Source organism: Budorcas taxicolor, chromosome 11 (genome assembly GCF_023091745.1).
Source record: "Budorcas taxicolor isolate Tak-1 chromosome 11, Takin1.1, whole genome shotgun sequence".
Classification (NCBI taxonomy): Eukaryota; Metazoa; Chordata; class Mammalia; order Artiodactyla; family Bovidae; genus Budorcas; species Budorcas taxicolor.
Genome location: NC_068920.1, coordinates 147,009,075 through 147,035,729, shown reverse-complemented (window position 1 = coordinate 147,035,729; position 26,655 = coordinate 147,009,075). Strand labels below are relative to the sequence as shown.

Below are 26,655 nucleotides of genomic sequence, written 5' to 3'. Positions count from 1 at the left end.
TACTAATGTATCTCCACACTTCCCCTCAGTTCTGACAATCTCTCAATTCCTTAGCTGTCAATTTCGTCTTCCATAATAGATCCTGGAACTTCTGAGCTGCTTTGATCTAGAATGATGTATCTCCAGACCTCTGTCTTGGGGATCTCTTTACCACCATCCCGAGAAGTCTGCCACCTGTCTGTGGTTAAATTTCTGATTTCTTTATCTCACTTCATCTTCTTTCTTGGTTCACACCCTCAATTTGTGGAGCATCTTTTCTTATTTTGCTGAGGATATTAATGTTATTTCCCACTGATTTAAAGATTTGACGGTAAAGTGTCTTCCTACAATGCGGGAGACCCAGGTTCAATCCCTGGGTCAGGAACATCTCCTAGAGAAGGAAATGGCAACCCACTCCAGTATGCTTGCCTGGAAAATCCCATGGATGGAGGAGCCTAGTAGGCTACAGTCCATGGGGTCACAAAGAATCGGACACGACTGAGCGACTTTACTTTCTTTCTTTCTTTGCCTTTTATACTAGAGGGTTTCTTCAAGTGCTTAGCAAGCCTAAGAAGGCTAGTCCTGTTTAAGAATGGAGATTGAAAAGTTGATTGAAAGCTTTCTACCCACAGTAAGTCTTGTCACTTCTGCTCTGGTTTATTTTCTTGGTAAACCTCCAGCATTGTCATCTTTAAATCTTTTACCCCTCAGCTGACCAGATTTTCCAGAAACATCTGAGTCTTTTTCTTTTTTTTTTTTTGGAGGGTATAACCCCGACTGTCCTGGGAACTAATTTTCGGGCAAGACTGGGGAGGAGGAGTCATTTGGTTGCATGGAGCTTGGGAAGGAATCTGGGTGTATAACTTTTTGATTAGGCTTCCAAGCAGTCCTCCTGGTGTTGGTCTTACCTCATGCATTTTCCAGGGCTACCTGGTTTAACCAACTCCTGAGCCTTCCTTAGAGGTCCCCAGGGAAAATTACATTGAATTCTGCCTTCCCTACTGCTGGCTGTGAATCCAGCTTTCTCAGCACTGCTAAGGCAATAATCACCTGTCCATTTGCTTTTCAGCTTTTAACATTTTATTGCTGTTATCTCTTTTTCCACATTATTTGTTCTTATATGTATATATATTAAAAATTTCTTTATAATTAAAGTAGGACAAAACAGAAGCTAATGTGTTGTTTTCAATCTGCCATCTTAACTGGAAGTTCCTACATGTTTTTATATAGGTAATATATAGAGAAGTTTTAAAAATGATATAAAAATCTGTGTCCCTGTATATTCTTTTAAAACCGTAGTCATTGGCCTTTAGCATCCATCGGAGGGATGGTAGGGATGGAGGGCCGGTGAGCTCAATAATTTGCATCCCTACCATGTTGTCAGGTGATGCTAACATACCTGGTCCAACAGCTGTACCTGGAAACCGTCCAATGTGTTTACACAAAGCATTGTGTAAATTGTTATGCACTGTTTTCATTGCATGGAGTTAGTTAATTAAATTTCTATTCTAGTCACTTAGGTTGTTTTAAATTATTTCCTTATTATAAACAGTGTTGCCATAACATGCCTTGACCCTGAACCTTTGCATTTTTAAAAAATCATTTCACTAAGATGAAATCTTTGAAGTAGAGCTGCTAGACCATTGGTCACCAAATATTTATTGGGTTCCTTCTCTACCTGGAGCCTGTTCTGAGCTCTGTGGATGCCATGGTGAGCAATACTGTCTGTCTTCAAGCTGCCTAGAGTGTCCTGGGAGGAGCTGGACAATAAATGCACATGTGAAAAAGAATAGGGCAGTTCCTGATAAATGCTATGAAGAAAGGATCTTCAGGATTTAGAAAAGGGGATTTTGAAGGATAAATTGGAGAGTTTTTGCCCAAGAAAACTTGGAGTCTCTCAGGGTTATTCCTAGTCCTGGTTTTCCATCTACCCTCATTCCTGGCTTTAAACACCAGCTATATTCAACAACTCTAAAATTCCTATCCTCTCAACTCTAGAATTTTATATTCAGCTGCCTAGTTTGCATGTTTAATAAAGTCTTACACTTAACATGTGTGGGTCTGATATCTTGATTTCTGTGGTCAGGCCTGATCTGCCACCTTCCTTGTCTCAGTAAGGGACATCTCCATTCTTCTTGTTGCTCAGGCCCCAAAACCTTAGACTTCTACTCGTTTCCCCTTGTTTTCTCATACTTCACATCCAGTCTATCAGCATATGTTTCTGACTCTGCCTTCAGAATATGTCCAGGGTCCAGCTGCCCCTCACCATCTGCAGGATAAGGACCCATTGCTGCAGACCTGGCATCATGGTCTCCTGTGTGCCGTCCCCTAATTCCATTCTTCATAGCAGCCAGAGTAACCTTTTAAAAATCAGAAATGAGATTATGTTGCTCTTCTGTTTAAAAGTTTCCGGAAAACTCTTATTATACTTAGTTGAAAATCTGAAGGACAGATCATGGCCAACAAAGCCCTTTAACAGTTTGGTTTCTTGTCATCTAACAGTTCTCTCTGGTCATCTCCTGCCACTGTCCCCCTCACCCGTGGTGCTCTAGCCACACTGGCTTCCTTGCTGTTCCTTCAGGTTGACTCTGCTGATAGACTCGGTGTTCCTTCCCAGATGCTTCAGCCTTCCTCTCTGATTTCATCCAGCTCTCTGCTCAGGTGTCACCCTCCCCACAGGGCTTCTGGGACCACCCTTGTGAAAAAGCACAGGTCTCTTCCCTTCCCATTGCTCTGTATGCCCCTACAGTGCTCTTTTCCATGTTGCTCTTAACCACTGTCTGTCAGGTTTTTTTTTTTTTTTGGTCATTTACTGTCCCTCACTACTAGTATGTAAGCTTAAGGAGAGATGAGATACTGTACAGTCATTTCCCCAGACCTGGAAGAGAGGCACAGAGTAAGATGGACAAGTGTTTGTGGAAGGAATGCACCCAGGATGAAATAATGCCACGGGGGAGGACGCCTGGAGCATGGGAGTGGGAGAGGTGCTGCCTTAGCTATTGTTTGGAGAGCCTGTCGGAGAAGGGGACACGGAAGTTGAGGCGTGACTCAAAGGAATGACACATTTTTGCTTCGCTTAGTAATTGTTTGTCCTTTTATTTATTTGAAAACTTGCTCCCATTCACTACAAAAAAATCCAGGAAAGACAGATCGCTCCTGAGACTCTCCACGCACCCCACTCCCACAGAGAACCAGCACTTAACGTTTTGGCCAGTTTTCTTCCAAATCATTACTGCCCTTTATTGCCAAGTTGCTTTGTGTAAAGAATCTATCGATAATTTTAAGATACTTAAAATACCTCTTTGGATTTTGCTGTTTTTCTTCTTTTCTTGTCCAAAATAGTTGCTTACACTTAAAAAAAAAATCTCCATTTGTCCCTTAAGAAACGACCTCTGTCTGTTCTGGGTCTCTTGATGGAGTGGAATATTCGCTGCGGAAGGAAAAGGGGATCATGAAGATGAGTGTACCACGGACGCTAGCCTTCTGCTATCTGTCATTACTTTGGCAGAGAGAGACAATTACTCTTTCAGATCTTTTAAGGTAAGCTGGGCCTCTTACGGTGATGCTTTTGCTAATTATCTGTGTGACAGCCTGTGGATATTTTGGATTTTACCAGGAGGCTTCAATTAAGGAAGGGAAAGATTAGGTAGTCTGAATTCTTACTCTGAAATGTAATTCTCCCTGGGCTAAGAATTCATCTCCTGGTTTTTCTTATTTATATAGTAGAAATAATACTATTTATCTTACATGGGGTATTAGAGAATTTACCATCCAATGTGAATAAAATGCTTTGAAGGTGAAAAGTGACATTTAAGTACCTGTACAGTATTAAGTATTTTTCATTTTTAAGAGAGAACATGAACAGATGACCTTCACATGGCAAATATTAGTAGTAGTTATGCAAAAGCATACCTTGGTGTTGTTAAGAGCTAAAAGATAGGTTGTCTGTGTTTATAAGCTAAAATGGAAAACAAAGCTATTAGAAGAACCTGTTATGTGGATAGTCAGCATGTACAGTGTTCAAGATTATCTGCAGGGTTTTATAGGTAATGAATAAATTATGGTATGGTATGTAAGAATTTCTCATTAAATAAAAGATGGACCACAAGCATTAATGTGTTCATTTTTCCTTGCTCATTATGTGTTCTAAGTGTGTGGAGTGATTTTCAGAGCGTAGATTTGGAACCAGAACCCTGGGTTCGAATCCTGGTTCTATCACTTATGTCCTATAGGACCTTGAGTAAGTTATTTAATTTCTTTCCACCTCTGTTTCCTCATTGGTAAAATGAGGTTACTAATAATATGTACCTCAGAGAGTTGAAACTACTTTCAATACTTAGTACTACATGAAAAGCACATAGCACCTGGTGCATAACAAGAGCTCAGTTCTAGTTATTGCTGTTTATGTTTTCTTTATCATCATCATCATCATTGGCACTAGGCCCTTTGATTAAATAAAGTGCCTCCAGTAAATGAGAATAGTGCCTTTGAATGTGGCCACATCAACCAAATGACAAGGCTTTTCTCAGATGTGATTAACTTGACATGCAGATAGTCCATGATTCAGTGAATTTTACTGTTACGTTAAAACCTCATCTTGTTCTGTCCGCCCTCATTGGGTGATCTCACCCTTCCCCAAGGCTCTAATTACCATCTGTATGATGATGACTCCCAGATCTGGATTTCCAGCCCAGACTTGTCTAGTGAGGGCCAGACCCATATATTCACATATTCAGCTGCCTGCTGGATACTCCTTCATCATCTTTCTCCTCAGTCCATCTCTCCCTCCACTGATTCCCTTCTTCATAAATACCCTGTTTCATCTCATACAGGCATCTGAGACCCATCCTTGACTCTTTCCTCTCTCTGCATATAGTTTAATCAGTATATCCTCTCAATTATACTTCCAAAATAACTCTGAGAACCATGTTTCCCCCATTCCCTCTGTCTCTGTCTTCACCTGAGTTACTTAGCCACCTCTCAGGTGAATCTTGTGCCTCTCCTGTCCATTTCTTCCTGGTAACCTGGAGGATCTTACAGGAAGGATCTTGTCACTGGAGCTGGATGAAAGGGCTAGCTGTTCTACACAAGGCAGTCTGTAAGGGGGTAACAAAACTCCTGTAGAAATCTAACAAGGAAGAAATAATAGTTGCCCATAAATAATAGAGAAAATTATTTGCCCAAAAATTCTTCTCAGGGAGAATATTTTATGTGGTTGGAAGGATGGGATAAGATCCTACACGTTTGTCTGTCTCTCTCCCCCTCTTCTTCTGCCTCTCTCCATACCCCTCTGTCTCCCTCCTTTTTTCCTTGCTTCCCCCTCCAAGAGGAATTGTAAACTGCCTTCAAGAAGATTAGATCTAGTTAGCTGGAGGGCTTTTATTTTGCTCTGTGGGACACATAAATTTGAGACCTGGTTTAATTGCTTGAAGGAGTAGAAGAAAAGACTTTATCACTGGTCCTCTCTCTTGGCTTTTCTTGGAAAAGAGCTCTAAGTCACAGGTTCTCAAAGTTTGTGGTCCTGACCAGCAGCATCAGCAGCTTCTGGGAATTTGTTAGAAAGGCAAATTCTTGGACCCATTCTAACCCTCTGAGTCAGAAACTCTGGGAACAGGGCCTGGTAATCAATCTCTGTTTTAATAAGCCCTCTGGGGATTCTAAGGGATGCTAAAGTTTGAGAACTACTATTGCTACACCCTGAATAAACTATTTAAAGAACATTGATTTGAAGGGCCTACATTATTACCCTTTCCACAATACCCATGTATCTTAACTGATCCTGTATATCACTTCTCTGTTAAATCCTTCAGCAGCATCCTCCTTAGGATAAATTCATAACCCTTGAGGAGCCTTTAAAGGACCCTGTACTTAACAATTATAATACGTAAAAACAGCCAACATATATTCATTCCACAAATATTCACTGAATATCTACTATTTGCAGGTGTTGCTCTCGGGTCCAGACCCTTGAAATACATTTGTGAACGATATAGATAAGGTCCCTGCTCTCCTAAAGTTTAAGACTAGAGGAGAGGACAGATAAGGAAATACATAAATAAGTAAATCAGACAAGAGAATGCTGTTCAGAAGATTGAAATAGTGTGATAATGATAGAGAATGACCGGATGGCTGCTTTAGATGGCTTATTAGGGAAGGCCTCAGTGAGAAGGTGGGATTTAAACTGCACTCTGAATGAAAATAAAACCAGCTGTTGAGTATCAGAAGTACTAGCATTCCAGGTAAAGAGAGGTTGCTAGTGCCAGGCCCTAAAGCAGTTGCAAGCTCTGTATGATCCAGGAGCAGACGAGGCTGATGTGATGGGAATGCGAATTTGAAGGAGTAGGAGGAAGATGAGGGCAAGGAGATAATAAACAGAACCAGACACAGGTCTTTGTAAACCAAGTTACGAGTTTGGATTTTTTTTTTTTAAGTATAGTTTATATACAATTCACCTTTTTAAAGTATACAAGTCAGTGGTTTTCAGTATATTCACGGGGTGTGCAGCCATCACGTCTGTTTCCTGGATGTATTCATCACTCCAAGAGAAAACCCCATACCCATCAGAAGTTTGCCTCTAAGTGTGATAGTAAGCCACCAAAGAGTTTAACAGAGAAACATGATCTGATCTGGTTTATGTTTTCAAGATTGTTCAGGCAACTGTGAGGAAAGTAGATTCTCGGTAGACACAAGTGGAAGCAGAGAGCCTGGGTGGCCTTTTCTATACTTAGAGCAAGAGGCAGTGGCTTGGATTAGCGTGGTGGTGATAGAACCAGAATGAAGTGAAGAGGTTCAGGATGTGTTTTGTGGGTGGACACAGCTTAACTCTAATGCAGTGCTGCTTAAACTACCTGTAATGAATAACTAGTTTGTTAAATGGCAGTCTGTCACAGATTGAAGCTTTTGGAAAGTACGATAGTAGTACAAGTAGAGATAGTATCTCCAGGGGTCATGACTGGAGTATTGGTTTCTTGGTCAGGAGGGGCGAATGAAACGCTGTCAGTCTACCCTACTGCTCTTTTTTTGCCTCTGTTTTTCTTTTTACCATTTCCTCCTACCTAACATACTGTGTATTTCACTTACTTGTTTTGTCATCTTTGTCTTCTGAGTGCAATGTAAACTCCATGGTAACAAGAATCGTTTATTGTTTTGTTCACTGCTGTGTCTCCCAGCCTCGAATAGTGCTGGGTATATAGTACTTGATAAATTTCTGTCGAATGAATGAATGAATTGTAGATAAGTATGCATGCATACTTATTTGTATTTATGTGCTAAGTTCTTCAACCTCAGTAATTTACTCAGAATAGTTGACCGGTTTCTATGTACCAGACATTGAGACAGAGTGGTAAACAAGTGTTTCTTTAATTGTTCTTCTAGTGATGGGTACCTACTGTGTACTGTCATAGGCAAATGGTGGGCAAGGAGGTATTCTAACAAGGAAAACAGAGATCAAAAAGGTCTCCTTGAGGAAGTGATTTAAAAGATGAGTAGAAACTAATCACATCAGAGAAAATAGGGATAGATAGAAGGAATGCCATATCTACAAGCCTGGTAAATTGGCAAATAAGATAAACATACCTTTCAGAAATATTTTATCTATTTGGGCAGAAACAGAAGAGATTATTAGATAATCAACTAAATCTTGTCTCTGCACAAGGGAACAGAAATATAGATATTTTCAGGTTAACTATTCTTAAATCTATTTGAGATATACAATATACTCAACTGCTGCTTAACTTTGTCTTTGAAATATAATATTTTCCCCTCTTTTGCTTACTTTGCCAAATCAGTACATATCTTATATTGAAAGTTTTTCAAAAATACAGATTTGTTGAAGAGGAACATATTCCTTACATACATGCTTTTCAGCATTTTCCGGAAGAGATGAAATTATATGGACGTGACAAAGGAATCTTTGCCATAGAGGTAAATTATTTTCTTTCTTACTTTGTAGTCACTTATGAGACATTAGAGCAATTTGGTGATTTATATTCATCTCCTGATTTACTAATTCATGTTGAAGTTTAAAAAAGTCATCTACTTTTTGTTCCATTCAAATATGGAACAGTAATCATATCTTAATAAAGAGTAGAACTATTATTTGTATTTTCTTTTTGTGGTTTCTTCATTGTTTAGGCTGTTCTCAGAATACAGCTTTAGTGTGAGATATGTGCACTGCAAATAAGTGTACTGTTGAGACTAAATTTCAGAAGTTTTATATAGAGAACTTGAACTAATCTCAAATTTTAAAAAACAATGTGTTTTGTTGTTATTTGCTCACTATGTTACTTTGGAGGAATGAACTGAAAGTTACTATGTTAGGGCTGCCCTGGTGGCTCTGATGGTAAAGAATCTGCCTGCAGTGTGGAAGACCCAAGTTCAATCCCTGGGTCAGGAAGGTCTCCTGGAGAAGAGAATGGCAAACCACTCGAGTATTCTTGCCTGGAGAATCCCATGGACAGAGGAGCTGGCGGGCTGTAGTCCACTACGACTGAGCGCCGGCACTTTTGTTTTGGGAGGCACTAAGTCCTTTGTTTACATTAGTCCTTCTCTAGCTCTCTTTTCATGTCTCCAGTGGAAGAGCTTCTGTTCTTTTAATTATGAGTCTTTATCACTATTTATAGTACTCAAAGGTTATATTCCCTTTGCTCTTCATCAGGTTTTCAGGGTACTAAATATTAATATTAAATATTACCCTGCATTTGCCCACTTAAGGAATTCTTTTCATAGGCTTTCTTAACCTTCACAGCCTTCATGTTGTTTTCAGTTTATTTCGAGAGACATTTATGATCCTTACTAAACCTCTGCATGAATATGGTTCACCATCTTCCCAATTATACATGTGAGTAAACACCTCAGAGTGAAGTGAAGTGTTAGTCGCTCAGTCGTGTCCAACTCTTTATGACCCCATGGACTGGGATTCGCCAGACTCTTCTGTCCATGGGATTCTCCAGGCTGTCATTTCCTTCTCCAGGGGATATTCCTGACCCAGGGATTGAACCCGGGTCTCCTGTGTTGCAGGCAGACTCTTTACTGTCTGAGCCACCAGGGAAGCTCAGACCGTTCAGAAGGTAGAATCATTTGCCAAGGTCATTGTACATAGTAGTCGCAAACTCGAAGTATAGCCTTCTGTTCTTTTTTTTTTTCCCCTCATAATGTTTTGTATTGTATAGTTTCTATGGTGATGTCTTCAAATTCACTCATCTTTACTTCTTGTATTTGTAATCTGCTGGCTTTTTTCCACTATTTTTTTTCATTTCAGATTCCATGTGTTTCATTTCTAGAAATTCCATTTTAGTCCTGTTTTTATTTCTCTCACTATGTTTATGTTTTCTTTTTCATCCTCCAGTTTATTGACAGTATTTACAGTAGGTGTTTTAAGGTTCTCATCCGCTGATTCTGTTACCTCTGAGGCTGTTGACTGGTTTCTCTCCTGATTGTGTGCCACGTTTTCCTGCTTTCCATGCCTGGTGGTTTTGATTGGATGCAGACAGTGTGAATTTTGTGTTGATGGATACTGGATTTTTGTTCTGGTGTATGATTAGGTAGCTTGGATATCAGTTTGATCATTTAGAAGCTTGTTTTCAAGCTTTTTATGGCTGTTCCAGAGCCTTTATTCTTGGACTAACTTAGCTCCTCCTACTAAATGATGTCCCTCTGAAAGACTTCACCTAGTGCCCCCACTATTATGAAGCCTCTCCACTCCAGCTGGTGCCTTTTGTGAGCCCTGAGAATTGTCTGGATTCATTGGGAGAAAAGATCCAGTGATTGTTTTTCTCCCCTGGCCTCAGGTTTTTTGTTTTTAAGCATGCACAGTTTGGTACTCAGCCAAAGACTTGAGAGGACCCCTTTGCAGACCTCCAGAGTTCTCTGTGCATCTGCGTCCTCACTCATATTCTGTCTGCAAATTACAGCCACCTTAGCTTCCAGGAACTCTAATCTCTATCTAACTCAGCAAGACCATGGGGCTCTTGTTTCACTCCCTGCTCCCTGCACTGCAGGTTGCAGACTGCCTCCAGGCAGCATCCTTCAGCCGTTTGTTTCTCTTCTTTCAGGACACATCATCCTGTGCTTCCTGTTTTCTAATGCCTGAAATTGTTTCATATATTTTTTCTTAAAAAAATTTATTATTTATTTACTTTATCGGGTCTTAGTTGCAGTAGGCAGGATCTTCGTTGCATCTTGTGGGGTCTCTTGGTGCAGTACATGAACTCTGGTTGGGGCATATGGGCTCAGTAGTGGCGTGCAGGCTCTCTAGTTCTGGGGCAAGGCCGGGTCTCAGTCGCTGCGGCACGTGGGCCCTGCAGTGGTGCCAGCTTCGGTAGTTGCAGCGCTCAGGGCATGTGAGATCTTAGTCCCCCAAATAGGAATCAAACCTGCATCCCTACATTGCAAGGCACATTCTTAACCACTGGGCCACCAGGGGGAAGTCCCCTTATATATTTTTTCCAATTCTCTGTTTATCATGGGAAGTCAATTCCCATAGTAGTTAGTGCTTTAAGGGCAGAAATAGAAGTGTTCCAAATACTACTTTTTAGACATTTAGAAATAGAGTCAATATTCAGATGCTTTTTAGCTGATTGTTACCTAAGCAGTTCTTTCTTGAATGCCTGAAAGTATCCAACTGCTCATTTATTCCTGGATTTTTTTGAAAATTATAATCTCTATTCACAAATATTGTCTAATCTTTGCTTCTGAATTTTCTACCAGCTGGACCATGTTATTTGAGGATCATGGTTATAAACTTTTGTTTATACAAAATTCTCACCCTAATAACAATCTCTTTTGTTGACTAGTTTTAAATTAATCTTGACTGAGGGGGCAGGAGTAAAAGAGGGGAATGATTTCTTATAGAGATTTTGATAGAAAGTATAAGCTTAAAATAATATGAGACTATATCTGGATAACAGTAACTATTGCAATTTGCCTTTTTCACTTGTATCTTAGAGAGCTTTTTTTTGGAGGAATTAGCCTTTATATATATATAATTTTTAATTGGAGGATAATTGCTTTACAATGTTGTGTTGGTTTTTGCCATTCAACAGTGTGAATCAGCCGTAAGTATACATGTGTCCCTTCTCTCTTGAACCTCCTTCCCACCCCCATCCCACTCCTCTAGGTTGTAACAGAGCACTGGGTTGAGCTCCCTGTGTTAAACAGCAACTTCCCACTAGCTATCTGTCTTACATACGGCAACATATATGTTTCAGTGTTATTGTCTCAATTTGTCCCGGCTTCTCCTTCCCCCACTGTGTCCACAAGTCTGTTCTCTGCCTCTGCGTCTCTATTCCTGCCCTGCAAAGAGGTTCATCAGTACCATTGCTCTAGATTCCATATATATGCGTTAATATACAATATTTTTTTTTCGCTTTCTGACTTACTTCACTCTTGTTAAAAGGCTCTAGGTTCGTTCACCTCACTAGAACTGACTCAAATGTGTTCGTTTTTATGACTGAGTAATATTCCATTGTATATGTACCACAACTTCTTTATCCATTCATCTTTTGATGGATATCTAGGTGTCCTAGCTATTGTAAATAGCGCTGCAGCGAACATTGTGGTACACGTTATCTTTTTCAATTACGGTTTTCTCAGAGTATATACCCAGTAGTGGAATTGAAGTTAAAGCCTCTGCCTGGAATGCGGGAGACCCAGGTTCGATCCCTGTGTCGGGAAGATCCCCTGGAGAAGGAAATGGCAATCCACTCCAGTACTCTTGCCTGGAGAATCCCATGGAGGGAGGAGCCTGGTAGGCTACAGTGCATGGGGTCGCAAAGAGTCGGACACAGCTGAGCGACTTCACTTTCAGTTTCATGGTAGTTTTATTCCTAGTTTTTGATGGAATCTCCATACTGTTCTATAGTGGCTGTATCAATTTACATTCCTACCAACAGTGCAGGAGGCTTCCCTTTTCTGCACATCCTGTCCAGCATTCATTGTTTGTAGATTTTTTGATTATGGCCATTCTGACCAGTGTGAGGAGATACCTCATTGTAGTTTTGATTTGCATTTCTCTAATAATGAGAGATGTCAAGCACCTTTTCATGCATTTATTGGTCATCTAAATGTCTTCTTTGGAGAAATGTCTGTTTAGGTCTTATGTCCATTTTTTGATTGGGTTGTTTGTTCTTCTGATATTGAGCTGCTTATATATTTTGGAGATTAATCCTTTGTCCATTGCCTCATTTGCAATTATTTTTCCCATTCTGAGGGTTGTCTTTTCATTTTGTTTAAAGTTTCTTTTGCTGTGTGAAAGCTTTAGAGTTTAATTAGGTCCCATTTGTTTTTATTTCCGTTACTCTAGGAGGTGGGTCATAGAAGATCTTGTTGCGATTTATATCAAAGAGTGTTCTGCCTATGTTTTCCTCTAAGAGTTTTATAGTCTCTGATGATTACATTTAGGTCTTTAATCCATTTTTAGTTTATTTTTGTGTATTTAGTTTTATTTTGTGTATAGTTTATTTTCCTAACAAGGAAGTATTCTAATTGGTTGATTCCTTCAGCTCCATTTTATTTTCTCAAGATTGCTTTGGCTGTTCAGAGTCTTTTGTGTTTCCATACAAATTATCAGATTTTTTGTTCTAGTTTTGTGAAATATTACATTGGTAATTTCATAGGGACTGTATTGAATTTGTAGATTGCTTTAGGTAGTATAGTCATTTTAACAATATTGATTCTTCCAGTCCAGGAACATGGTATATCTTTAGAGAGCTTTTTTTTTTTTTAATAAACTTTTATTTGGGAATAGTTTTAGATTTATAAAAAAAGCTGCAAAAATAAAAATATATCCTTCACCCAGATTCAAGTACTATTACTATTTTATCCTACAGTTTTATCCTTTGTACTGTTCTATCACTCTATCTATCTCTGCAATTCTATTTCTGAATCATTGAGGGTAAGTTATATTTACATGGCACATCATCCCTAAATATTTTAGTGTATATTTTCTAAGAATAGGGATAATCTCTTCAGTCAGTTGAGTTCAGTCACTCAGTCATGTCTGACTCTTTGTGACTCCGTAGACTGCATCACGCCAGGCCTCCCTGTCCATCACCAGCTCCTGGAATTTACTCAAACTTATGTCCATTGAGTCGGTGATGCCATCCAACCATCTCTTCCTCTGTCATCCCCTTCTCCTCCTGCCCTCAATCTTTCCCAGCATCAGGTTTTTTTTCAGATGAGTCAGTTCTTCACATCAGGTGGCCAGAGTACTAGAGCTTCAGCTTCAACATCAGTCCTTCCAGTGAATATTCAGGACTGATTTCCTTTAGGATGGACTGGTTGGATCTCCTTTCAATCCAAGGGACTCTCAAGCGTCTTCTCCCACACCACAGTTCAGAAGCAGCAATTCTTCAGCACTTAGCTTACTTTATAGTCCAACTCTCACATCCACACATGACTACTGGAAAAACCATAGTATTGACTAGGCAGACCTTTGTTGGCAAAGTAATGTCTCTGCTTTTTAATATGCTATCTAGGTTGATCATAACTTTCCTTCCAAGGAGCAAGTATCTTTTAGTTTCATGACTGAAGTCACCATCTGCAGTGATTTTGGAGCCCGAAAAGATAGTCTGCCACTGTTTCCACTGTTTCCCCATCTATTTGCCAAGAAGTGATGGGACCAGATGCCATGATTTAGTTTTCTTTTAATCTCTTGTATAACTGCAATTAACTTACTAACTTTAACTTTTTATTTTTCTGGAAGCTGCACAGAATAAATATGCCACAATTACCTCACTAGTTGTCTATTGATGGAGATTTGTGTTTAAGGATACAAAGCTAAAAGGCTAAAGAAGGCAGCTAGGTGATGAATAGAAAACAAACAAATAGAACTGGAATCAATCTAAATGTCTGTCACCAGAAAAAAGGATAAAATGTGACATAGTCAGACATGGTGTATTAAACAACATTAGATACAAGCAGCAGGAATGAATCTAACATTCTCTCGAGTGTGACAAGCAAGTCTTAGAAAACTATGTACAATATGATGCTATTTTGTTAAGCTCAGAAAAGAAGTTAAACTAAATATATAGGCATATTTATATGTATGATAAAACTTTTTTTTTTTTTAAGTTCATGGTAAGCAAAATTCAGGATATTAGTTGCCCCTGGAGGGAGAACCACAGTGGGAGTACTAAAGGAGGAGTCCAGGGGCAGATGCAGCAGTTGGTTTGTTTGTATATTCTTTGCATCCCTAGCTCCTCTTTGACAGTAGGAATCATGTCATTCAGTTCAGTCGCTCAGTCGTGTCCGACTCTTTGCGACCCCATGAATCGCAGCACGCCAGGCCTCCCTGTCCATCACCAACTCCCAGAATTCACCCAAACTCATGTGCAGAGAGTCAGTGATGCCATCCAGCCATCTCATCCTCTGTCGTCCCCTTCTCCTCTTGCCCCCAATCCCTCCCAGCATTAGAGTTTTTTCCAATGAGTCAACTCTTCTCATGAGGTGGCCAAAGTACTGGAGTTTCAGCTTTAGCATCATTCCTTCCAAAGAAATCCCAGGGCTGATCTCCTTTAGAATGGACTGGTTAGATCTCCTTGCAGTCCAAGGGACTCTCAAGAGTCTTCTCCAACACCACAGTTCAAAAGCATCAATTCTTCGGCGCTCAGCCTTCTTCACAGTCCAACTCTCACATCCATACATGACTACTGGAAAAACCATAGCCTTGACTAGGTGGACCTTAGTTGGCAAAGTAATGTCTCTGCTTTTGAATATGCTATCTAGGTTGCTCATAACTTTTCTTCCAAAGAGTAAGCATCTTTTAATTTCATGGCTGCAATCACCATCTGCAGTGATTTTGGAGCCCAGAAAAATAAACTCTGTACTTGTATTTGTCATCCATAGGACTTCATGGGCTTCCATGGTGGCTCAGTGATAAAGAATCCGCCTGGTAATGCAGGAGATGCAGGAGATGCAAGAGATGCAAGTTTGATCCCTGAGTCGGGAAGATCCCCTGGAGTAGGAAATGGCTACCCGCTCCAGTATTCTTGCCTGGAGAATTCCATGGACAGAGGAGCCTGGAGAGCTTTAGTTCATGGGATCGCAAAGTCAGACATGACTGAGCAGGCGCACACACACACACACACACGTAAAACCTCATATATAATACAATTCTGTATACATGGAAAAGGACTCTGTGTTTGTTGATTAAATGATTTGAAATAGCTGAAAAACAGAATTAAATACTTTATTTAGACAGAGTTCATATAGATTTGCTGGGGATTTTTTTCTACCTAAGTAGTAAGCTTCCAGTCTGCTTCTTTTGTATTTATTATGTATCAGGAGGCTACTAAATAGTGGCATTTGGCTGAAAAAATAAAAAAGCATTCCACTGATATTGTAGTGGTAAATGCATAAGGGATGTAATTTCTGCTTATAAGTAAGGACATTTACAAACTCAATTTATGGGTGTGTCAGTATCACTCATGAAAACCAGCTTGTGAGATTAATAATCTTATCAGTTCTTCGTACTGCTCACCCATGTACTGAAACCAATAGTAAATTACCCTAGTCAGAAAATGTAAGTTTGAGGCTACATGGATGACTTTTTTTTAGAAAAATAATACCTGATGTTTGCAGAGTGAAGCCAGTGATTTCATGTGAAGTGTCTGTGACTTAGTTTGATCCTGTGTCAGTACCCACCCCTGGTACCCAGCATGCTCAGCCCAGGCCTCCCCCAAACTCTGCCTCCCAGGAGAAGGAATGAGAACCAAGTTTTGTACTTGCCTAAGGAAAAGTGAGTAATGACAAAGGTTGTGCTGTGCTCGGTCGCTCGGTCGTGCCTGACTCTTTGTGACCCTGTGGGCTGCAGCCTGCCAGGCTCCTCTGTCCCTGGGATTCTCCAGGCAAGAACACTGGAGTGGGTTGCCATGCCCTCCTCCAGGAGATCTTCCCAACCCAGGGATCGAACCCAGCTCTCCTGCATTGCAGGTGGATTCTTTACCAACTGAACCACCAGGGAAGCCCCGTGACAAAGGTTAGCCTGCTGCAAAAATAATCATGTAACCCTGCCAAGATCAAGTGGAAATTATTTGGGGATTGTCTGCTCTTCTGGATACCACCTTCTAATATGCTTCAGTACAGATAGCTGAATTTAAATGTAGGTATTCTGCAATAAGCAGAATGTTTGGAGGACAGACGCATCTTAAGAAGGAGAACTTCGGTAGGTTTTTCCCAACTCTGATCCTGAGGCCAAACCAAATGACCGTCTCCTTTTGAGTTGGTCATCGGTTCATAAATTTGTATTTGTTCATAAGGTTTATCTCGGTCTGGGCAAGTTGATAGCATGTGTCTGAAATGGTCTTATCCCCAGAACTAAGACTATATTTCACATAAAGTAATGTATTCACCATAGGCTTTCAGAAGACTAGATTTTGAATATAAAAAGTATATTTCTTGTTACTTCTAATAGATTTACAACAATTAAGTTAATTCTAGCAGACCAGAAATGCGAATTGAACTGTTTTATGAATCATAATGCATGTGGAATTCATTTTATCCTTCCTCAATAAGTAATATATTACAGTGCTTTGTCATCTCTTCTGACATAGTTTTATTCTTTATTAATTTCCCTTTGCCATAGAAAGTCTTATTTTAGGTTTGGGTTAACAGGTGCATGTAGCATTAGCTTTTTCTCAGCTGAATTTTTGCTTTGAAACAACAATAAGTAAGGGTGCGGCACTGTGCTTTTTTTTAATAGCAAAGCAGGAAGTTCACCTCTGACAGGGTATTGTAATCAGGTTTATCACAAGAGCCTGCTGTTGTGTAACAGAAACTCTAGCTTGTCCTTACCTGTCTTCAGGCATTGCTTCATGAAGGAAAATAAACTCAGTGGAATATTTGTGAAATTCAATAAAATGCTTTCCCAAGCATGCCATTTTTAATGCATGCTAGAACAATTGATTATAGCCTTGTGGTCTTTTAAAAAACACATTTGCCTTGGGATTTCTTAATATTGTAATTAAATGAATCTGTAGCCCTCTAGAAGCCCTGTGTGTCATATTTACTATACGTTTTAGACACATCCTCCACTGTGGCTACTAATAATACATACTCCCTCCCCCTCTCCCCTTCATTTTTCAAGAAAAGTGGGGAAGGTTTGGGATGCCTTCAGATGACTGTTTACTTAGTTAGTTGACAGGCAGCTTTTCTTCATCGTACACTTCGTGTTTGCTCACAAAAGTGCATTCACTATTCCATAGTATGTTGAAACTTTTAAATGGAAACAGCTTTTCGTTAACAAAGGAAGCATTTTCTTCCCTCCCTTCATGTCTTAGCTTTCTCTACTAAGTCTTGGCTTCTTCAGCAGCTGTACCTCCACCAGAAATGACAAAAGGTGCGATTGTTCTAGGAGATGGTGATGAAGATAATGCCAGTGGAGTTTTGTGTGTGTGGGCTGCTTGGGACTGTTTTTCTTCTGTGTTTGGTTTTGTTTTGTTTTTGTTATTCCAGAAAGTTGAGCACACCTTAAAAAAAAAAGAAACCAAAGGGAGGAGGGAAAAAAAGGCTTTAAAGACCCTTGAACCTTTATCCTGTGTGAACTATTTCTTTCCATTAAGTTGTTCTGTTAATATTCAGGTGGGCCTCCATAACAACAAATCTGACAAAACTCACTTTACAACATAGGGGAGTGGAATCCAGAGTAGAGAGTATTGATGTGGTTTGTTTCTTCTTCCAGGCGGGCCATGGGTTTGTCTTTCTGCCATTACTCTGACTTGTGTTGAGTTCAGAAGAGGAAACAGGTGTGAAAATTAAGTTTCAGAATTTCCAACCATCTCCTTTTTCTAAGTTGTGATTCCCAACTCCTGGGAGGTAAACTGTTTCATTTTCTTTATTTTTTAATTTGAAGATAACCTCCTCCTCTTTCTTTCTGCCCTCTGTCTCTTCTGCTGCTTTCTTTTTGAGTCAAATTTCTGAAGTGTAGTGCTAATCTGAAGCTTCATTTATTTCTAGCAAAAATCTTTCAGCTCATCTGGTAGAATAAACTAAAAATCTATTTTTTTTTCAGAGACACCATCTCTGTATAGAGTACCAGATAAGCAAATTGCTGCTTAAGCCAAAGTTGGGCCTAAACAGACTTTTCTCTTACAGGTAGAATTTATTCTGCCAATGACTTAGCAGATAGTGGAAATACTTGTGTATTTTCAGCCTTTTTTTTTTTTTAATCTTTATGTGTTTTAAACCCACAGACCAATTTCTAAACAGTTAGTATGTAACATACATATTATTCTACCATGGTCCTCAACAGTGATTCTGAGGCCTCTCAAGAATTAGTCATTTCGTCATCCCTCACTAGACTCAGCAAGAAGCAATAAAGAGGAACCTGGAAATCCATTCTGAAGTACATCTCCAGCTTTGTGAATGTTGATCAACAACATTCTGATCTCCTCTCTGAATGAGTGAAAAGAAAAGATGCAATGCTGGTTCAGCCAAACCCACTGAGTGGCACTTTGCCATGATGATTCATTTTGCCTCGGAGCAATCTTACGCCCTTTGTGAAACTAGGTCCCTGATGGTTTAAGGAAGACAAAGACTCCTCCAGAGCCGTCAGTCACTGTCTGAGCCCCTCCAGATGACTATCTCGCTGGATCAAGCTTTAATACACTCTGAGTCTTCAAACTTTACTCCAGATTTTTTTCACCATCTTCCTCTGTAGGCCGCATGTCGCTCTTGGGATTGTTTGTGCAACCTCTGTTAGCGTAATCATCTAGCAGGTTTGAAATGTACCTGAGGGAAACTGAGACGAGCGTAATGATAACAGGGGTTCTCAGGTTCCCTCACTCCCACTCCCTTCCAGGATTACTACTGCTAGGCAGCGTGAATAGAAACCAGCTGACGTGCTCTTTTGTTCCTGGCTTTCTGCAGCATCTTAGCCATCGCTGGAATGTGTGGGTGCACTTCTCTCATCAGGCTTGTGAACTAAAACCATCTGAGGGTCTCTTCCAGGCTCCAGGAAGAAGGAGTGGAGAGCCACTTCATTTTATTTTATTGTTATTTTGCACAAGAATATTGTGGAGAGTTTGTTTAAACTATAGGTTCTTAGACCTAGTGTTAGGGATGTATTTATGAAGTCTAGTGTGGGATTGAGGACTTTTAAATCAGCGTCTTGCAAGTGGTTCTGATAGAAATGTGCTCTGAGCAATACGGACTAGTCTTTTCATCTCTGGCTCTGTCTGTCTTATGTTATTGCATCTTGTTCCACAAAAAAAAAAATTAGAGGTAAAGTAGACTAATTAGGGGATAACCAAAGACCAGTATAAAACAAAGTACTGTTATACCTAAACTCCTTTGTTTTCCTGGGCTCCAGAATCACTGCAGATGGTGACTGCAGCCATGAAATTAGAAGACGCTTACTCCTTGGAAAGAAAGTTATGAGCAACCTAGATAGCATATTCAAAAGCAGAGATATTGCTTTGCCAACAAAGGTCCATCTAGTCAAGGCTATGGTTTTTCCAGTGGTCATGTATGGATGTGAGAGTTGGACTGTGAAGAAAGCTGAGCACCGAAGAATTGATGCTTTTGAACTGTGGTGTTGAAGAAGCCTCTTGAGAGTCCCTTGGACTGCAAGGAGATCCAACCAGTCCATCCCAAAGGAGACCAGTCCTGGGTGTTCGTTGGAAGGACTGATGCTGAAGCTGAAACTCCAATACTTTGGCCACCTCATGTGAAGAGTTGACTCATTGGAAAAGACTCTGATGCTGGGAGGGATTGGGGGCAGGAGGAGAAGAGGACGACAGAGGATGAGATGGCTGGATGGCATCACTGACTCTCTGCACATGAGTTTGGGTGAATTCTGGGAGTTGGTGATGGACAGGGAGGCCTGGTGTGCTGCGATTCATGGGGTCGCAAAGAGTCGGACACGATTGAGTAACTGAACTGAACCGAAACCTGCAAAGTTTTAAACAGTATTCTAGTAGTCCTCTTATTCTACTTAACACATCACAGATTCCAAATGAAATATAGCACAAATGTCCAGCAACTTTTATGACATCCTTCCTTTAGGTGTGTTCTATACATGGGTACATTTTTCTGAAAGTCAAAATAAGACTATTCTAACACAGTCATTAAATGTTTACTGTAATTATTTTATATCCATGTTTTGGAATCTTGTCAAAATTAGAGCCTGCTTCTGCTCTCCAGGCTAAGGACAATGGCACGGAAATAAAAATGTGATCCTGTGATCACATTCTCTACAACGGTGCTGTGTCATAGTCCTGCTGGTCTCCTGCCCCAGGTTGGATGCTTTGCTGAGCTGGTGGTGCAGCCCCCTAGAGTGGCCTGGCTTGGTTGGAATAGGAACAGATGTGTGGGGAGGTTAGTCTGTAGCAAGCCCTGTAGAGCCAGTTGGGCCACCATTTCACATGATGTTGGAGGCAGAAGGTAGCAGATGTCAGTGTGGATATTTTGTGTGTGTGTTCAGTCGCTAAGTCATGTCCAACTCTTTGCGACCCCATGGACTGCAGCACACCAGGCTCCTCTGTCCTTCACTATTTCCTGGAGTTTGCTCAAATTCATTTCCATTGAGTCAGTGATGCCATCTAACCATCTCATCCTCTGCTGCCCTCTTCTCTTGCCTTCAGTCTTTGCCAACATCAGGGTCTTTTCCAATGAGTCAGGTCTTTGCATCAGGTGGCCAAAGTATTGGAGCTTTAGCATCAACATCAGTCCTTCCAAGGAATATTCAGGACTGATTTCCTTTAGGATGGACTGGTTTGATCTCCTTGCAGTCCAAGGGACTCTCAAGAGTCTTCTCCAACACCACAGTTTGAAAGCATCAATTCTTTTTTGCTTATTAGATTCCTTTTCATTAATGATCTTACAATTACTTGTCATAAATTTATTATCCATTAAGTTGGTTTTCTGAGATGATTATTTTTCAAAGAGGAACATTCACTGCTCTAGTGTTTGTTTGCAGATAAAAGTACTTAATTTCATCTCCTACCTGCATTATTTAAAAGGATTGTGTGCTAAGTCGCTTTAGTCATATCCTACTCTTTGTAGCTCCATGACTAGAATTCCTGTGTCCATGGAATTCTCCAGGCAAGAATACTGGAGTGGGTTGCCATTTCCTTCTCCAGGGGATCTTCCCGATCCAGGGATTGAACCCCAGTCTCCTGCATTGCAGCTTAAGCCATCAGGGAAGCAGGATTAGGGTTACCGTAAATCGTGTCAGTAACGTTAATTGTTAACTTGAGAAGATACTTCAAATTCTGGGCAAAATGAAGCAGATGTCTAAATGAGTTGATTTTATAAAGATAAAAAGACAGCTTTTCCAAAAGGTCACTGAGAGTATATGTTTTCATTTTTAACTTTTTTTTCTTTTTTTTGGCTCTTTTCAGTTTATTGCATGTAGGAGTTACACTAGTCCCAAGTTAAAAGCAAACCCCAAATTATGGTTATGTTATACAGGCTGTGAGGTTTTTAAACTTGTGACTAGGGACAGAAGGGAAATTTACTCATTGCAAGGAAATCCTCACTTAAAGCTTCAGTAAGCCAAAAGCACTTAAAACCTGTGAACCTTCAGCTGGTCGTCCTTAGCCAATCCAGTCTCCACCAGGATCTGGCATATGTTCTTGTGCTGGTCACCCTGTAGCTTAATTCCTTCTCCATATTCTGGATGCTCAATTACACTACCATTGCAGGCAAATTTCTTCTTAAATGTCTTCACTAGTTTCTTTTTATCGTAATCATCATTGATCTCTTGGACAGTAGTAAGGGTCTTTCTGCCATTTCTCTGTTGAATTCTTACATGGATATAATCCTCAGCGCCAGCAGGAAGCAGATCATCACCCTCACTTACATCAGCAAAGGATCGAAAGAGTGGAGGTTCTGGATAGGGGACATATAATATGATTCCTTTTCCTCAATGGAAATGGCCTGCAGAAGGTGGTGGCGAGAGAAAGCGGGCAGGGGGACAGAGCCTCCATAGGGAGGCAGAGGGTGGGGGTGGGGCGGCGGGGGGGCACTGAGTCCCTGGCGGCAGCTCAGTGACTGGGTCATTTTTTCCTTTTTAAATTTACAGGTTAAAATACAATTGTTTCTAGTATTTTCATATACAAGTAGAATTACTGTACCTAAGCATTTAGAAACAGCCTTAAAAGGCCACATTGCTATTTTGTTAGACAGAAATTTACTTTATATTCTTCAGCTACGTGTTGATCATATGTTAATAATATAGCATAAACTGAAAGCCTTTTTTCCCTAATAAAACTCAAAAGTTTCAGTTCAGTTCAGTCGCTCAATCGTGTCTGACTCTGCGACCCTACGAACTGCAGCACGCCAGGCCTCCCTATCCATCACCAACTCCTGGAATTCACCCAAACTCTGAGTCGGTGATGCCATCCAGCCATCTCACCCTCTGTCGTCCCCTTCTCCTCCTGCCCCCAATCCCTCCCAGCATCAGAGTCTTTTCCAATGAGTCATCTCTTCGCATGAGGTGGCCAAAGTATTGGAGTTTCAGCTTCAGCATCAGTCCTTCCAATGAACACCCAGGACTGGTCTCCTTTAGGATAGACTGGTTGGATCTCCTTGCAGTGCAAGGGACTCTCAAGAGTCTTCTCCAACACCACAGTTCAAAAGCATCAATTCTTCGGAGCTCAGCTTTCTTCACAGTCCAACTTTCACATAAAACCATAGCCTTGACTAGATGGACCTTTGTTGGCAAAGTAATGTCTCTGCTTTTGAATGTGCTGTCTAGGTTGGTCATAACTTTCCTTCCAAGGAGTAAGCGTCTTCTAATTTCATGGCTGCAATTACCATCTGCAGAGATTTTGGAGCCCCCCAAAATGAAGTCTGACACTGTTTCCACTGTTTCCCCATCTACTTGCCATGAAGTAATGGGACCAGATGCCATGATCTTCGTTTTCTGAATGTTGAGCTTTGAGCCAACTTTTTCACTCTCCTCTTTCACTTTCATCAAGAGGCTTTTTAGTTCCTCTTCACTTTCTGCCATAAGGATGGTGTCATCTGCATATCTGAGGTTATTAATATTTCTCCCAGCAATATTGATTCCAGCTTGTGCCTCTTCCAGCCCAGCGTTTCTCATGATGTACTCTACATATAAGTTAAATAAGCAGGGTGACAATATATAGCCTTGATGTACTGCTTTTCCTATTTGGAACCAGTCTGTTGTTCCATGCCCAGTTCTAACTGTTGCTTCCTGACCTGCATATAGGTTTCTTAAGAGGCAGGTTAGGTGGTCTGGTATTCCCATCTCAGAATTTTCCACAGTTTGTTGTGATCCACACAGTCAAAGGCTTTGGCATAGTCAATAAAGCAGAAATAGATGTTTTTCTGGAACTCTCTTGCATTTTCGATGATCCAGCGGATGTTGGCAGTTTGATCTCTGGTTTCTCTACCTTTTCTAAAACCAGCTTGAAACATCTGGAAGTTCACAGTTCACGTATTGCTGAAGCCTGGCTTGGAGAATTTTGAGCATTACTTTACTAGCATGTGAGATGAGTGCAATTGTGCGGTAGTTTGAGCATTCTTTGGCATTGCCTTTCTTTGGGATTGGAATGAAAACGGACCTTTTCCAGTCCTGTGGCCACTGCTGAGTTTTCCAAATTTGCTGGCATATTGAGTGCAGCACTTCCATAGCATCGTCTTCCAGGATGTGAAATAGCTCAACTGGAATTCCATCACCTCCACTAGCTTTGTTCGTTGTGATGCTTTCAAAGGCACACTTAACTTCACATTCCAGGATGTCTGGCTCTAGGTGAGTGATCACACCATCGTGATTATCTTGGTCGTGAAGATCTTTTTTGTACAGTTCTTCTGTGTATTCTTGCCACCTCTTCTTAATATCTTCTGCTTCTGTTAGGTCCATACCATTTCTGTCCTTTATCAAGCCCATCTTTGCATGAAATGTTCCCTTGGTATTCCTAATTTTTTTGAATAGATCTCTAGTCTTTCCCATTCTGTTGTTTTCCTCTATTTCTTTGCATTGGTTGCTGAGGAAGGGTTTATTATCTCTCCTTGCTATTCTTTAGAACTCTGCATTCAAATGGGTATATCTTTCCTTTTCTCCTTTGCTTTTCACTTCTCTTCTTTTCACAGCTATTTGTAAGGCCTCCACAGACAGCCATTTTGCTTTTTTGCATTTCTTTTCCATAGGGATGGTCTTGATCCCTGTCTCCTGTACAGTGTCACAAACCTCTGTCCATAGTTCATCAGGTACTCTATCTGTCAGATCTAGTCTCTTAAATCTATTTCTCACTTCCACTGTATAATCATAAGGAATTAAAAGTTTAGATATTGAAATACCAGTATCAAAATAAATATAATACAAAGAAGGTTGTAACCTCAGGCAAAGTAAAATTGGACATAGTTATAAATTCTGGAAATTTACAGTTTGTTTTCTGTAAGTAAGTCGCTCAGTCACATCCGACTCTTTGCGACCCCGTGGACTATGGCTCACCAGGCTCTTCTGTTCACGGGATTTTCCAGGCAAGAGTACTGGAGTGAGTTGCCATTTCCCTCTCCACGGGATCTTCCCAACCCAAGGATGAATCGAACCCGGGTCTCCAGCATTGCAGGCAGATGCTGTACCATCTGAGCCAGTACCATTATAATGTATTCCCTTGTGCTTTATAATTGCATGTAAGCTGAATGTACCAAAGTAACATTGAACAGAGACATATTCGTTCCTTCACTTGGTTCCCACACACCTTAACACATATAGAAAATGGGCAAGACATGACAGAGCAATATTATTGGTACAAATTGTTGGGAAACAGATTTTCACATAGAATAAGGAAGAACTTTGTAATGATTAAATGCATTACAAAGTGAATAGACTACCTTCAGGAAAGGTATTGAGTTCCCATCACTGGAGATTTAAAAGAGCTAGACATACACCTGCTAGGGGTTTTGCAGATTTAGACCAGATACCTTTAAAGGTCTTGCCAACTCTGAATTTGCTGGTTGGATGATTTCTCCTGTAGCGTGATGTATGAAATGATTGTTACACAAAATAGTTTACTGAAGTTTCTCTCTTACCATGTTTTTTTAAGCTAGACATGCATACAGAAAAGTGAACATATCACAAATGTACCCAACCTGATGAACTTTCATTACCTGAACCAGCCCTCTAGATCAAGAAACAATGATCTCTGTACCCCAGAAGCTCCATCCAGTCCCCACTTCCAGTCATGATCACCTGCACCCTGAGAGTAATCTAACTCTATACCTCCAGTCAACTGTAATAAATATTGCCAGACAGGTTTCCAGAACGTTTGTATTCTAGCCTAATTTTAATGAGGTCCAACCATGTCAGAATGTTAGTCTTTTTGAAATTCCATAGATCTTTAAAAAAAAATCTTGGTTGTAGCACTTAACAGCTATCTTATCCTATAGTTATTTTTGAACACTGACCTCCTTTTCTAGAGTATATATTCCTTGAAGAGATCACTTTATTCATCTTTATATTTCCTAAAGTATCTTACATAGAATAGACTCTAAATTTAATATTTTTATGTGAATGGATAAGTAAATGAGGAAAAATTATATGTAGTATCAATGAGAAGAATGTTTGGAAATTGCAAAAATATAAATAGCATACCAAATTAACTACAAGGGTGCCTGTAAAATGAACAGAATTAATTTATTAATATTGGCTCATACATTTTCCTGAATTCTGTAAGATACTCTTTCTTAGAGGCTAATGTGAGAAAATAGAAAGCTGAATCGCACATTTTTAACTATTAGACTTAAGCCCTGGTGTCATCTCCAACATAGAAGCATGTGAATATTATGTAACACTGAACTGAATCTGTTAGCTGTGAATTTGAAGGTTGGCGAGAGGGTGCTGGTTAGGGAAGGCGAGCAGAAAGTCCTGCTTTGCCGGGATTATGATGACATCATAATTCCAGTAGGATTGCAGCTTTATCCCAGATTCTTCCATGATTGGCAAGAAGTAATGGCTTCACTATATCATCGGTAAGGCCAGTAAGAATTGTTAGAGCCAGATAGAATTTTAGTGGCTTTTTAATTTATCACTATTACTGTTTAAAACAGCTCAGTGAGGATATTTGGGGTTTATGGGTGTTTCTCCTTAATGTTTTTAATCTATACTCCAAGTTTTATTCAGTGAATACATGTTATTTTTAAAATCAGGAAGTAGTTTTTAAAATAATTTATGTTGCAAAAACTGCTACTTTGACTATCTCTTTCATTCCAGTCTTGGCCTAACTATGATGTTATCTTTAAAAAAATAATTGAAGTTGCCACATTCTTAGATTTGCCACGTTTTCCAGACATAACTGAAAACTGCTATCTTCATCCAAACATCTTGTGTATGAAATACTTGATGGAGGTCAATCTCCCTGGTAAGTGTGAGGTATATATTATGAGTAAGCCTTGACTTATTGAATTATTATGAAAAATGTATTGAATCCTCTCAATCAGAGACTATTAGAGTCACCTGACAGGGTCTACAGTAACTTGAAGCTTAACTTCAAAATTCTTTCTTAAAATGTTTTGGACCATTTAAAATGGTTAAAAGGACACTTTCAGAAGTAATGAGTTCTGTTTTGGATGGGAGGGATAAGCTTGAAAGATAATGTTTGGTTTTTACAGTAAATTTTTGCTGAATACAAGTAACACATGATTCAGTATGTATTATTAATTACTTAGGAACCTCTACCAAAAAAGGGCAGCACTCCTTCATTTGCATGA

At 40.0% G+C, this 26,655-nt stretch overlaps 1 protein-coding gene across 1 annotated transcript in view; it reads left to right on the top strand.

The window, feature by feature from the left end:
- Positions 1-26,655, top strand: part of TAF1B (TATA-box binding protein associated factor, RNA polymerase I subunit B) — a 54,757-nt gene that overhangs the window by 14,588 nt on the left and 13,514 nt on the right. The window contains exons 7-9 of the mRNA XM_052649256.1: positions 3,363-3,519; positions 7,803-7,902; positions 26,159-26,306. Of these exons, the coding sequence (XP_052505216.1) occupies positions 3,363-3,519; positions 7,803-7,902; positions 26,159-26,306 (405 nt within the window). The remainder of the gene's footprint in view (positions 1-3,362; positions 3,520-7,802; positions 7,903-26,158; positions 26,307-26,655) is intronic.